Here is a 13,066-nt window from a genome sequence, read left to right on the forward strand (position 1 = left end):
AGAATGGAAGATTTTTTTTTCTCTTTTGATAAGAGATCACTGCTCAGATATATACACATACATATAATATTTCTGTGTGTTGTGACAACTAATTGTGTAGATGTCCCCCTACCACACTGAAAATAACGCATAGGCTATTGCTATTAAAATATTAACGCAATTGGAAAAGCAAAAAGATAATGTTCTCTCGATGTCTCTGAACAGATGTAGAGTTGGCATTGCATTTAAGAAAGGGACCTCTAAGGTCCTAAAAGTGGTTAAGAGACCGCAATTGTGCCTACGAACACTGTCTCACTGAAAAGGTAAACATTGTAGGGTATACTCAACTTAATAACCAATACATTTCTTTAGTACAGCTTAATATACAAGTTAAATTATTACTGGAATAATGGTAATAGTGCATTTTAATGCAATATTTTTTGCTGAATCACAAACCTAAATCTTTGTTGTAAATTATATAAATATTTATATAGATATGTACAGGGGAAGATCACTAAATGGGCTACTGGGAATGGAGGGGGGATCACAAGGTCGATCTCTCCTTGTACTGTGCTGTCTACCCGAGGAGTGAGACCACAGTGCTTGTACTTCCTCTCGCTCTGTGCATTCTCTCCATTTGAGTGATGAAACGCGACATCATATTTTAGTACAGAAGGGAGAGCAGACAGTTCCTGGAACCCTTAGGTTCTTGACTACATCCGTTTGCTCCTCAGAGACTTCATCTGGATTAGTAATAGTTTGTATGGATCGTTACTTGATTTTTACTTCTCTTTTGGAAGGATGGTACATCTAATAAAGTTAATTGCAACCAAGAAGAAGAAAACTTAGTTTAACTTTTGATTTGGGTGTTGAATGGTGATGGGCTAAAGGAAATATAATGTGGGGAGAAAAATATTATTTGAAATAGTGCTCTCTGTACACAAAAGGGAGCACTGACAAATATAAGTGGGGGAGGCGATTAACAAGAGTGTTAACAATGCGTGCCTTCCATCTGGCTTTCAGATTCTGCCACTTATCATATGTATCAAAAAGTGTGGCACCAGGTGAATCAAAACAAGCAACTTGCCCTGTGCTGAACGTCCGCTTAAGAGGGTTTCAGGTTTTAACTCCCGTGTGCCATTACAGAGAACACATTTCCCATGGGTGTTCCCTGTCGGTGTATTAGTAGGAACCAATTTGTCCCAGGTGCATGCAGTAAACTCCCATACATAACACTGAAAAATAGAACTCATTCAATAATGTCATTTCCTCCATAATATCGGTTCTGCTTACTTAACGATCCTCTTAACGGAGCGGATTATTTCCTTTGATTTGCATTGCTCATCTTATTATTACCGTTAATCTAGCTATTAGAAGCCATGGAATCCGTTCCGGCTACAATTCTATTCAAATTCTGAATTCAAGTCTAGATACAGCCGTCTTTATAGAATTGCGTGTAGCCCTACTTTTCCGTACCAGTGTTTGAAGCAACTTGAGTCTGATGTTAAAGAAATGAGGCAAAGGTTTTGTGTCTTTATTGACTTCTCACTCAGGTTTTATACCTTTGCTTGTTAGCGCTTGAAGCACAAACCCAGTTTATTTTCATTGTGTTCAGCTTCTGTGTTTTATCTTGTTTTGGACTTATTGTTTTTCTTAACGGTTTCTCCTGATATTGCTTCATTCATCTTGTCCTTACTGAACTTCTATCATAACTCAGCTCCATGTGTCGGCGTACCGTTGTAAGGTATCACAATGGGCCAAAAAGTTCTGTGATGCTATCTATGCGCTGTCAGTCACGCCGGCTTCCCTGCTAATGTAGGTGTTAATTGTGCGAACGCATTGATTTTATCTAGATGGGGGAGATTGTGCGGTAGCCGCATAGATTTTTATCTGGAAAGCTGCCATCGTTTGGATAACACAGAGCAGGGTATAGCCAGAGATTTTATGTTGCAGTAGATTTGTTACATATTGCCTATTGTCAAAATGTAATGTAGTTTTATTGCGTTTATGCTGGAAATGGCTGCAACACATTTTCTTTCCGTTTATTGCATATATATAGTACCAGCTGTGTTAAAAATAACCGAGGAAATGTAAAATCAAATTCAAGTAAGTTTTGATTTTTTTTTTTATTTTATTTTTTTTACGGCCTTTTAAAATAAAATCCACGCAATGCAAAGAGGAGATTTCCGCAGGCATTAGTATTTGCTGTGGGGAACTGAAGTGTTTATTTCTTTGCCTCGGGGCTGTCTGCAGGCAGACTGTATCCCTTATAGGAGATCTTGGTTGTTCACTGTGTTTGGGATGTTAACCTTCTTACCTATAAAACGAGAATGTTGTCTGTCATGGTTTTTCAAATGTTTGCTTCCTTTGTTCCAGTTACACAAATGCTTGATTCTCTCTCCTATTCTTGACTGCAAGTCTGTATATACCAGCACTCCACCAAACTTCACTAAATGATGAGCCCCGACTCACTACATTGTAGAATGCAGAACTCCCAGGACTTAGTCCTAAAGGACTCCAGCCAACATATGCTCTTAAATGCTTATCATAGGTGCATGGTCTCTTTAAATGTCTGTGTGGTCCATTTTGCAAATGCATTGGGGGGGGTTCTGCATAATCTCCCCCAAATGTATTTGCCCCCTTTCCCATCCCATCCCCCAGCTAAATGCGGTGCAGAAGATGTATTCAGGTCCGGCGCTGGCTCGAGTAAACGCATGTAGGGATCTGTTTAGACCCCAGTGTGCGTGTGTAAAGTCTTCTCGTTGATTGCAGTGGAAGCTTCAAGCAGCCAATCAGTGTCAAGAAATGTCATATCTTGGAGGAAGAAAGAAGATTTAGCAGCATGGCTGCAAATTCTATGTCAGTGCTTTATTATTTTTGTTTTTTTATTTTGGAAGAATTCATACAAAGTACTCTCTTGGGGTAACTCACATATTACTTTAATATGCATTCTTCTATAATAGGGGGGGGCATTAGAATCTCCCTTTAAGTGGAGTGCACAAAACTACCCTCCATCTGTATACACTCCTGAGCATTTCATTTTACATGAGGCTAGCTAACATTCCATATTGCCCGTAAACCTAATTTCTACACATAATATATAGTATAACATGTTTAGCATCTCTACTTGTCAACAGTTCATACAAATAACAGCTCTCTTGTTTTTCTTCTGTGCCATCAAATGCGGTGGTTCCTTTGAAATCAGCGAAAGGTAACAATTCGTCTAGGCGGCATTGGTTTTATTTTCTGTAAGAAATACGTGTTTGAGAAGCAGAGCATTGATTTTATTGTACTCTGAACATTTGTGATGCTCAGCTCGTGTTCTGTGTACCTTAATAAGTAAATAATTTGGTTCTCTGATTAATATTCTACCTTGTGGCACTTTATCAGCTGCAAGCCTTTTCAAGGGATATATATATTGAACAGCAGACTCAATAATGTGGCACAGAGGATGTACTCACAATGTTCATTAGCGATAGAATTATTGTTTTATATAGTGCCATCATATTCTGTAGCGCTGTACAATGGGTAGCCAGGACATAACTAGTATATAGCATGTAACAATGTGACTTACAGAAATAATAGGTCGGGGGAGCTTCCAATCTAGAGGGCAAGGTATATTTATTTTAATATACAGCTTTTAAGAATAACTTTAAGAAGGAGCAAGTCTGGAGAGTGCCTTTGGGATTGGAACATTATCTTAATAAAAGAATCTTGCATAACGTTATTTTTTGCTTTGTGTAAGTATACTGATCTACTGATATATGACATACTATTTGTGTGCCTATTGTACAGCGCGGCAGAATATGACAGTACCTTATTAATCAATGATAATTACCCCCTGAATGCTTATTTTATTATAAAGTACTGCAAAAAAGAAAGTGATTTTAAGGCGCTACAACTTAGAATCGATAGTGTATATAGATCAGCTGCTCTGCAACACAAAGTGCCAGGCCAACAAACTCTATCAATTAGAAAGTTAACTACAATATATAACAGTTGGAGCGCTACAAAGTATATGTAAGTGACATGTGTTACAAAAAAAATGAAAATCAATGAAGTTGATTTAAGTACATCTTATTCTTCCTGCTGTAAAGACCTCAGGCTTTATCAGGTCCTCAGTCTTCTCTTTAGAATAGCCTTATACTTGTCCTACACTTTTTTTTAATCCCTCATTTTAATGTGTGATACATGCTAACCAACTGCATGTCATGATATATATCGTCAGATTAAAGTAACTGTAGCACTGAGTGGATAATAAAAAAATGTGGCACCATTATTTCACGGAATTATGGCATACTTAACTCCAAACACCTGCCTTACACACCTCCGCCTTATTGAGAGGGTGGTTGGATGAGTATCTTCTATCATATGGCGAGTTAAATTACTTTCTCGGATCTATTGAAATTTCTGTAATTGTGTAAGAGACTTCAAAAGTGCAAGTTACTCTTTCATTCCTTTTTTAAAAGTAAGAACATCTATCAGTTTTCCGAACTATATGTAAATACACTACATACTGCATTATTACATCAGACGTGAGAAACCCATTTCCCTTTGAACACTTCCTGGAGAGATTGAAAATAACTTGGGAAGAACAAAAGTTAAAAAAGGAAATGGCCCCTCCCAGCCTACAAAGTGATACTGAATTAAATTTTCACCCAAGTCGGGGAAACTTTTACATGTTAGCAGCTGTTCTTTCATGCACGGGAAACGTGTGTTGTTGCCATTGATTACTTTTTGCCATGCACTTGTAAAGTGTTAGTCTACAAACAAATGACATGCATCCTGGTTTTTATAAGAAATAATCACTACAGATAAACATGGCTGTTTGATTTTCATCATCGTACTTCCACTCTCCATGAACATATTAGATATATTCTTGAAAAATGTGCATGCTGATTGGAAGACATCATTTCCAATTTTCCATTAAAGCATTTCGGCTGTGAAATATAATGTTCTTCTCACGTACTAAATCACTCCTCAAGTGTGGTGATTGCAGTACAGTACATTACATCAGAAGAAACTTTCTTAACTTTAAGACGAACTTAAGTCTTAAGAACAGAGGCAGCCATTGAGATGTGTATATATCACGTAAAATAAACAGTCTAATTGCTGTATGCAACACATGTTGGTGTGTGTGTGTATTATGCTAATTAAAACATTTTTGTAACTACAAATAATGTATATATTTTTATTGAGATGGTGCATGAATACAACAGAAAGGTCAGCTGTCTGGGCTTATGCACACTGTTTGAACAATTCCTGTGACGTACAGAAAGTGTGTGAAAGCTTCCTAATTACATTAAGGCTGGAATGCCGTCTTTGCTGTAGGATCCGGAGCAACGAAAGAAAATGTGTATGAAATAAAAATAAAATGTATGAAAGATATTTTCTTTTCTTATGATGTCAGAAAATGCCAGAAAACATATTTTTTTAGAAATGCTGGTTTTCAATGCTGCATTTCATTATGGGATTACCTCCCAGGTAGTTGCTGCGCATCATTGTTGTTGCCACGTAGAAGCAACTTTTGCAGCAATAACTATCATAGTGTGATTTTAAGTGGGAAGTGGAAAAACTGGTGGCAAAACGTATCTGTGCTCACAAATTGACTTTGTTGACTTGCCTTGTATTACGCCTTAGCCTCATTTATTAGTCCTGCATTAATTATACTTAGTATTTTTGTTGACAAAGGGGTACTTTATATAGGAGCCTCTTGAATTTTAGAACTGAGTGTCATAGAGGCTCACAATCAGTGTATGTTGTCTACTCTAATTAGCATGGCTCGGCTAATTAGAAACATTGTGTTATTGACTATTTGTCCAATCTACTCTGCTCATTTTATGAAACTTCACACTTATTTGACTTGTTTTCGCTTCAGAATAGATTTAAACACATTACATTCTTTGGTTAATATGTTATATAAGAAATGACTTTTCCACATGAAGGCTGTTAACTTCTGCGTGATGGTAAAGTGGATGACATACTTACAAGTACTATTGATGCTAGAGAAACACTTTAATACATTTGTCTACATCACGTGCACCGAAGAGGAATGGACAATTCTCAAGGTCTTAATGTAAACTTGAAAGTTATGTGCTTTGGTTTCTAAAAAAAAAAAAAAAAAATGCTAACATGAGTACATGAGTAGGCGATAATGAGCACTATTTCCTTCCAACAAATGGTGACTCTAGGAACAATATATAGGGGGGGGAGACATAAGATACCACAGTCAAAACTGGGAGGGGGGGGCACTAATAAGTTCCACCACAAAATCATGCCACTGAAAAAACAAAATATATATAGTTTTATATATATATAAAATGTCAATATCACTAAAGTATTGCAGTATGCAATGGTACCTTTTTATTGGATTAACAATAAAGTTTCAAAAGTTTTCCTCTCTTCCTCGGGTATTTCTTCAGACCTGAGAAAGAGATGAAAACTCTCAAAAGCTTTTCTTTATATTCTACAAATAAGTACAGAGACAGGCGACCGGCTCTTGCGGTGGTTGTGAGCAGAGCTGTAGCTGGCTCCTTTAGCACACAAGGCAAGAAAATTGCTATTTTACTTACAGAGGTTTATTTTATTCACACTGCCTTTACACACACCTGCCCATAAACACGCATATACACATACACTGCCCATAAACATGCATATAGACACACACCTGCCCATTAACACGCATATACACATACTTCGCCCATACACGGTGCCTTTACACATACCTGCCCATCCTGTCGTGGGAGTGCGAGGTCTGTCATCTCAGACTTCTGCTTTAGTGCTCCCTAATCATTATGTGTCGGCTATGGATGCAGAGCGCCGGGATAAGATGTCATATGCTGTTGCGTAGTGATTAGGGAGCAAGGAAGCAGAGGTCTGAAGTCACAGATGTCGCGTTCCCCAATGTTGGGCCAGTAAGAGGGGGATTGTGATCTCCCCAACCAGCCCTGTCCGTCGGGCGCCCGCTGAGCAGGGCTGGTTTGGGGAGATCATGATTTTGCAGCTGCCCCAGTGTGGCCCTGAATACCGGCCCAGCGGAGCCGGACCCCTTCCCCTAAAGATACCCTACTGTTTTAGGGCATTGTGGTATATCACATTTATGGCAGCAATGTGTTTCACTACTGCCCCCCCAGAGTGTGGGCCCTTGGGCCACTGCCTATTGTGCCCATATGTTTAGATAGCACTGTGCCATTTGGCCCTGCAGCTGGGGGGTGGGATTCCAAATTCGAAGGGGGGGCAAAAGGTGGAAGGAATAATCTATGGGGGGCAATTGCCCCCCTGTAGCGACGCCTATTCTAACAACTCTTACAAGTGTTGGTATATCGCATAACCATGCAGACCTTTGCAACTAACTTCTTATTACCTAAATGATAATTCTTGCTTATAGTCACATTTTTCAGGTGAAGTTCTACTTAAGTTACATCACAAATCCCATAATAAGGCAATCCTTTTTATGGAGATTAAGACGGTTATACTGGCTCTGTCTTGCACGGAAAGCTACCCTATGTACATACAAGAAAATCATGTAGTTTAGCCCACAGCTATATTAAATACCAATAGCTAGCAATCCACTGTTCTGGAATATTTTGAAAGGTGAATTAAAAATATATCTGTCAGTCTGTTACAGTCAGACATGATACGTGTGAAAAATATATAGCTAATAAGTAATTTACAAGTTTCTATCTCTAAACTGAGATCCTAGGGCTTCAAGCAAGAAGTCACATTTGTCATGTCATTCACAATAATCACAAGTGTCATCACATTTTTCAGGCTTAAATTGTAAAATATTTCACACGCTTCAGCCAAGTAATAACAGGTAATCTCGAGGAAGGTTTTTGTAGGAATCAAGTTTTATTTCACAGTTTTCCACAAAATGGGTAATAAGCAAGGCTTCTATTTAAGAAGAACCTTGAGATGGACTCTCCTAAATGATGTGTTACTATATTTTTATAAGGATTTCTGAGTACCTGAAGCTTGAAAGTAGAAAATGTGTACCTGAGTAGATTCTCCTGTATGATTGGTTTACTCACATTAGTAAAGCTTTTATCTACTGATAAAACGCAGGGGTTTTTTTTTCCAGAGACTGGTCCAACTGACTAGTGTTCTATTATACGGAAGCTTTCCACCAACGTCCATTCCTAATGTTCACTAGAGAGAAAAGGCCTACTATGGAGTCAAATGCTTGCTCTTGTCTTTTATGGTTATATCTGGGAACTGCAATTGTCTGTTGGCTTTTGACGGTAGTATGGTATCCTCCAAAGTTTTCAAAAGAGAAGCCAAACAAACTCTCCGGTAAAAAGAGCATCCGTTCTAGATGGATCATATCACATATGGTTAAAATATACAACTGCTTTTATACAAAGTACTATGATAAGTGCTTAAGTTCAGATGTTAATTATAACATGGCTGAAGCATGAAAACAACATAGTAAAACTTTGATGTTTAAAGTTAACTCTGGTGAAAGTTTATCCAGAGGACCCAGAGAACTAGCGTTGAGGTAAACAAATCAGCCGATAGTCTGGGTGAACATACATCTCCGGCTTTTCCGCTGAGGAATAGAAATACGGCACAGAATGAAATCTTGACACCTCGCTGATGATGGTTAATGAGCAGAGGATGGCTGTTGATAACATGGAGGCTGAATTTCAGCAGCAAATCACATAATTATTCTTCTTGTAAGATCTCAGTAAAGGAAAATGAAAGGCATGCGGGCCTACCTACATCTGAGTGAATAGCTATATCAAAATTGCAGGATCTGTTTTTGCACAGCATCAGCCTTTATCTCTCTAACTCATTAGTCATTAATGTAGTTATTTTGTCTTTTTCCTTTATAAAAGAGAAAAAAGGTACCTGCTATAAGAAAATGCATTTTAACTCTTGTTTCTAAGGAGGCTTTTTTGTAGAAAATACCAGTTGATTATCATACACCAATTGAGTCTAATCTATGCCATATTATTTGCTTTGAACCTTGCATTATGCAACTTCTGATGCTCATTATTGGTTATTGTCCTGGTAGCAGTAAATCTAGGGTCAGAAATTGGTACCAGGGTTAAAGAAGTTATTTAATTGCAGGAGTACATCTGGGTTTTATTCTGGGAAATTAACTAACTATTTAGGGCAGTTTTTCATATAAACGAAAAGTTTACAATACTAGGGATGATCTACTCAAGTGTTTTACGTTCAACTTTTTTTAAGCATCTGCCTGTACGCCTCCATTAACTGTCCCCACAGCTTGACAGGTCAGCTCCTTACTGTACTCATCTTTCAGACATGTCAAACACGACTTCTAGAGTTACACCCCACCAGAGGATGTTTGTATTCCTCTAAAGTATAATTCTGCTGACTGAATAAATGTGCTAATTCAAAGAAGATTTGAGCTGTGGGGTTTTTCTTTAACAATCAGCTTATTATAAATGCAAATTAAAATGAATCAGGGGATCCCTGAATTGTTTCATGTTGTTGAGAGCACAAGTGCCAGATTTCACTATGCTTACGCAGTAAATGGCATCACTACTCTTAATTATGGAAAGTGCTTATGGTAGCTATTTGCTGCCACTCTGTATTGCATATTGTAGCCTGCCACTTAGTGTATGTTTACCTTCTATATACAAAAGGCTAAATACAGAGAATTCCTCTCTGTGCTACAACTGTCCACAATTACAAAAAAATATATCAAAAATAAATATATATTTGAGCATTGTACGAAAACACACACACCTTTTTTTCTTGTAGCATTAATTAACTTCCAATAAAAAAAAACTAAAACTCAAATTGAAACCATTTATATTAAAGCTTCACAGCTGGGTAACCTAATGAATGTGTTAAAATTTGATCCCTAAATCTGTCCCTAAAAGTGATCTTCCTTCCTTTCCACCAATGCGAATGTTCCTTAACAGTATACCTTAACGTCAGCGGTGCAACTGTCCACCTACCCAGTCCATGGCTATTGCCTTGGAATCGCTATTGATTCAGTCCTCTCGTTCACCCATTACATTTAGTATATTACCAAACACTGATGTCTACATTTTAAAAATGCTTGCATTTGCCCATTCCTAACACAACATGCAACTAAAGCTCTTGCCATGCATTCTTCATCTGTCGTGTTGAGTACTGCTACTCAGTCTTCGTTGATCTCCATCGTACCTGTCTATCCCCCTTGTAGTTTGTCACTAACTACCTTTCCGTTCTGTCAGTCTCTTTGCTGGCTGACTGCACACTTCAGGGCTTGGATTAAAATTCTGACTCTTACCTTCTCTTTGTAGAAGTTCCCCTACTTACATCTACTCAATTATCACCAAATACACAACTACCTGTTCACCTCACCCAACCTTTTTTTTAGATTGCAAACGCGTTTAAACAAGGCTCCTTTTGTGTTTGGGTACCACTGAATTATGTGATACAGTATGCTATGTACTGTGCTGCATAGTCCTTCTTTTAGAAGAATCTTAGTTGGCCCGTCATAATGGTTGCAATTCAATCATTAGAGTTCTTGGATGAATTTTAATCACCTTGTGGCGCAGGGTACCTTGAAAAATCAGATGAACTGAGTGCAGCATTATAATTTCACAAATTACTCATTTGAGGTACATGAAAGTCTGCAGAGCAATGAGTAGGAGTGCCTTTGAGGAATAAAAAGGTCATTAGATCAACAGCGAGTGCCCTTTCATATACCCCCAAACAATTACCATTGCCAAACAGGGGATGCAGTTCAAGGTATGGCAAAGGACAGGGCTTTATCAATAGTTTTATTTAGCTTTGTGACCTATTGATAACGCTCTACGTAACTAAGTGGAACATTTGGAATAATGTATTTTAGAACCCAACAAACATTCTGTGAAAAGGAAGAATGTCAGAAGAGTAAAGGTGGTAACTTGAGCAGTTTTCCAATGTGTTTTGCTGTGGCCCATTTCCTGATAGTGTTCCTTTTGCCAGAAATTGTGTATTTCAATTATTCTAATCAAATATTGCTACTTTATAAAATCTATCTATTGTGTACTATATACAAATGTGTGTATATACTGTATATTGCCATTAATTATTCTATTAGGATATGAACATGAATTGATGAATGCACTTTACCATATGCTTTCTGTTTAGCACCCGCTAATTGTGTTGAGGATAAAAGGTGAGTTGGAAGGGTAGACCTCCATTGATTTTACAGCTTCCTGGGCTGGTGAAAGATCTCTGCAGCTGTGTAATGATCTCCACTGCCCGCAAAAGCAGTACAGCGGAGAAGCTATGTAGGATAGTTACAAAATCAGGACTCTTCCATGAAAAACAGGACAGATGGTAGTGTGGAGGTGGGGGAGAAGCATATAAAAAGACCAATAAAGTAAAAATGACTATTCTTTGTATGCTGCCGTTCATGTTCCACGTGCCTCCACGCTCTAGTGTCCTCCTTCTCTGCTGTGTCATCTCATTTCATGTTTGTTCATTGAGATGCAAATTACTTCTACATTATTTCTGGCATTATTTATTTATCTTTTTAGCTTACCTACTTTGGTTGTAATCAGGCTCATCTTGTGTTTTATGAAGAGTTAGTGAAACGGAGTTGTGGCCTCATAAAAAATACTGAGCTCCAGCAGAAATAATGCAGAGAATTGCTGCTAATGAATGATGAATAAATCATTAGCATGTCTAGACACTTCATATGCTAAAATTTGTATGTCACTTAATTTGGCTTTGTTCTGCGCGGCGGCTATAAATACGTTGTGCTCCAAAATATCTTAACGTCTGTTCACCAAACACTACTCAGCCTGCGTATTTGTTTGAATCACGAGCTTGCCGCAGTAACTCGGTGTTATGTGTCGCCTTATTATTAGAATCATCATTGTCTTTCTATATATCTCCAATGCGTCCTACAGACCTGTATCTCTACAAAAATGGCATATTTAACCTGATGGAGGGTGTGGGTGGAGGCCTGCTTGCCAAAAATGTATTCTTTATAAACAAGAATATGCATTTATTAATTGTATTCCTTCTTATTAAATACGGAGGCATCGTTTTGTAAATACAACCAGCAGGAAAATGAAGATTTCTTGCAAGAGAAAGTGTTGCGCTTCACACCTTTGGGTCCTTTTAAGTCGGAAACTAACGGCAGTTGATTCGGGTTTTAGGGAGCTATATAGTTACAGTTTTTTCACAAGGGATGCATGATTTATGAGTGACCTTAACGCACAGGGTTCAGAAAGAAAGGCGATAAGACACAAGCCATATTCCTTTTGAGATAACTGTCTCTAGCTATAAAGCCTAGGGCCTGAAGTAAATCAATTGAACTTTCGGCCACTTTACTAGATGGCAACGCAAAAACGAAATGAGACTGATTTTATTAAGAAAAGGATGATGTATGAGTCCGTTAAAAGCTTGTCTAGTTTTAAAATTGCTGGTTTTAGTCATAACAGAGTGATCTTTTTTATCTGTCTATATGTCTGTGACATTACTATGGTAACCTACAGCACTCCATCTCACTTTTTTTCTTCTTTTTCTCTTTCTTTTTTTTTTTTTTGCAGAGGGTGAAGAGACTGGTGTGATGGATAGCCTACTCGAGGCCCTGCAGTCCGGAGCCGCTTTCCGAGACAGGAGGAAGCGTACTCCGAGGCCTAAAGGTGAATAGAGTGCCTTTTTTATATACATAGCCTCTTTAGAAGGCATGGGTTTGTAGATGCGTGCATGTGTGCTTTAAGACATTTATCAGTAATACAGTGCTACCGGGAAGAACTGCTTAAAGTGCCAGAAGCAAGCGTAATCCTTTCCTTGCAATGACAAATGTCAGGCAAGACATTAATTCCAGTTGGCTGATGTCAGTACCACTTTGCAAACCAATGCACTGAACTTAGCATAAGCTGCTGATTATGACAGGACTCATCTTCAAAACCATATGTATTTTATCTCGCTAGGGTATATGCTAATATGATTAAGTAGCATATACGATGATGAACTCTCTTCTTTATTATGTGAAATATTGGTTCTCCGTTGCATCAAGTGCATATCTTAAGGTGATGTCTACCTGGGTTTCTGTCCGTATCCGTTTCAGCCTTGTATAGCACTTTTGATTAGGTTCAGCCACCTTTATCATTTCTTTGTGGTT

At 38.1% G+C, this 13,066-nt stretch overlaps 1 protein-coding gene across 3 annotated transcripts in view; it reads left to right on the forward strand.

Moving 5' to 3' along the window:
- DIAPH3 (diaphanous related formin 3) overlaps window positions 1-13,066 on the forward strand; it is a 276,383-nt gene that overhangs the window by 202,474 nt on the left and 60,843 nt on the right. For all 3 annotated transcript variants that reach the window (XM_053455426.1, XM_053455428.1, XM_053455427.1), the window contains one exon: window positions 12,489-12,584. In XM_053455426.1, coding sequence (XP_053311401.1) covers window positions 12,489-12,584 — 96 coding nt within the window. The remainder of the gene's footprint in view (window positions 1-12,488; window positions 12,585-13,066) is intronic.

Source organism: Spea bombifrons, chromosome 2 (assembly GCF_027358695.1).
Source record: "Spea bombifrons isolate aSpeBom1 chromosome 2, aSpeBom1.2.pri, whole genome shotgun sequence".
In the NCBI taxonomy this organism is placed as follows: domain Eukaryota; kingdom Metazoa; phylum Chordata; class Amphibia; order Anura; family Pelobatidae; genus Spea; species Spea bombifrons.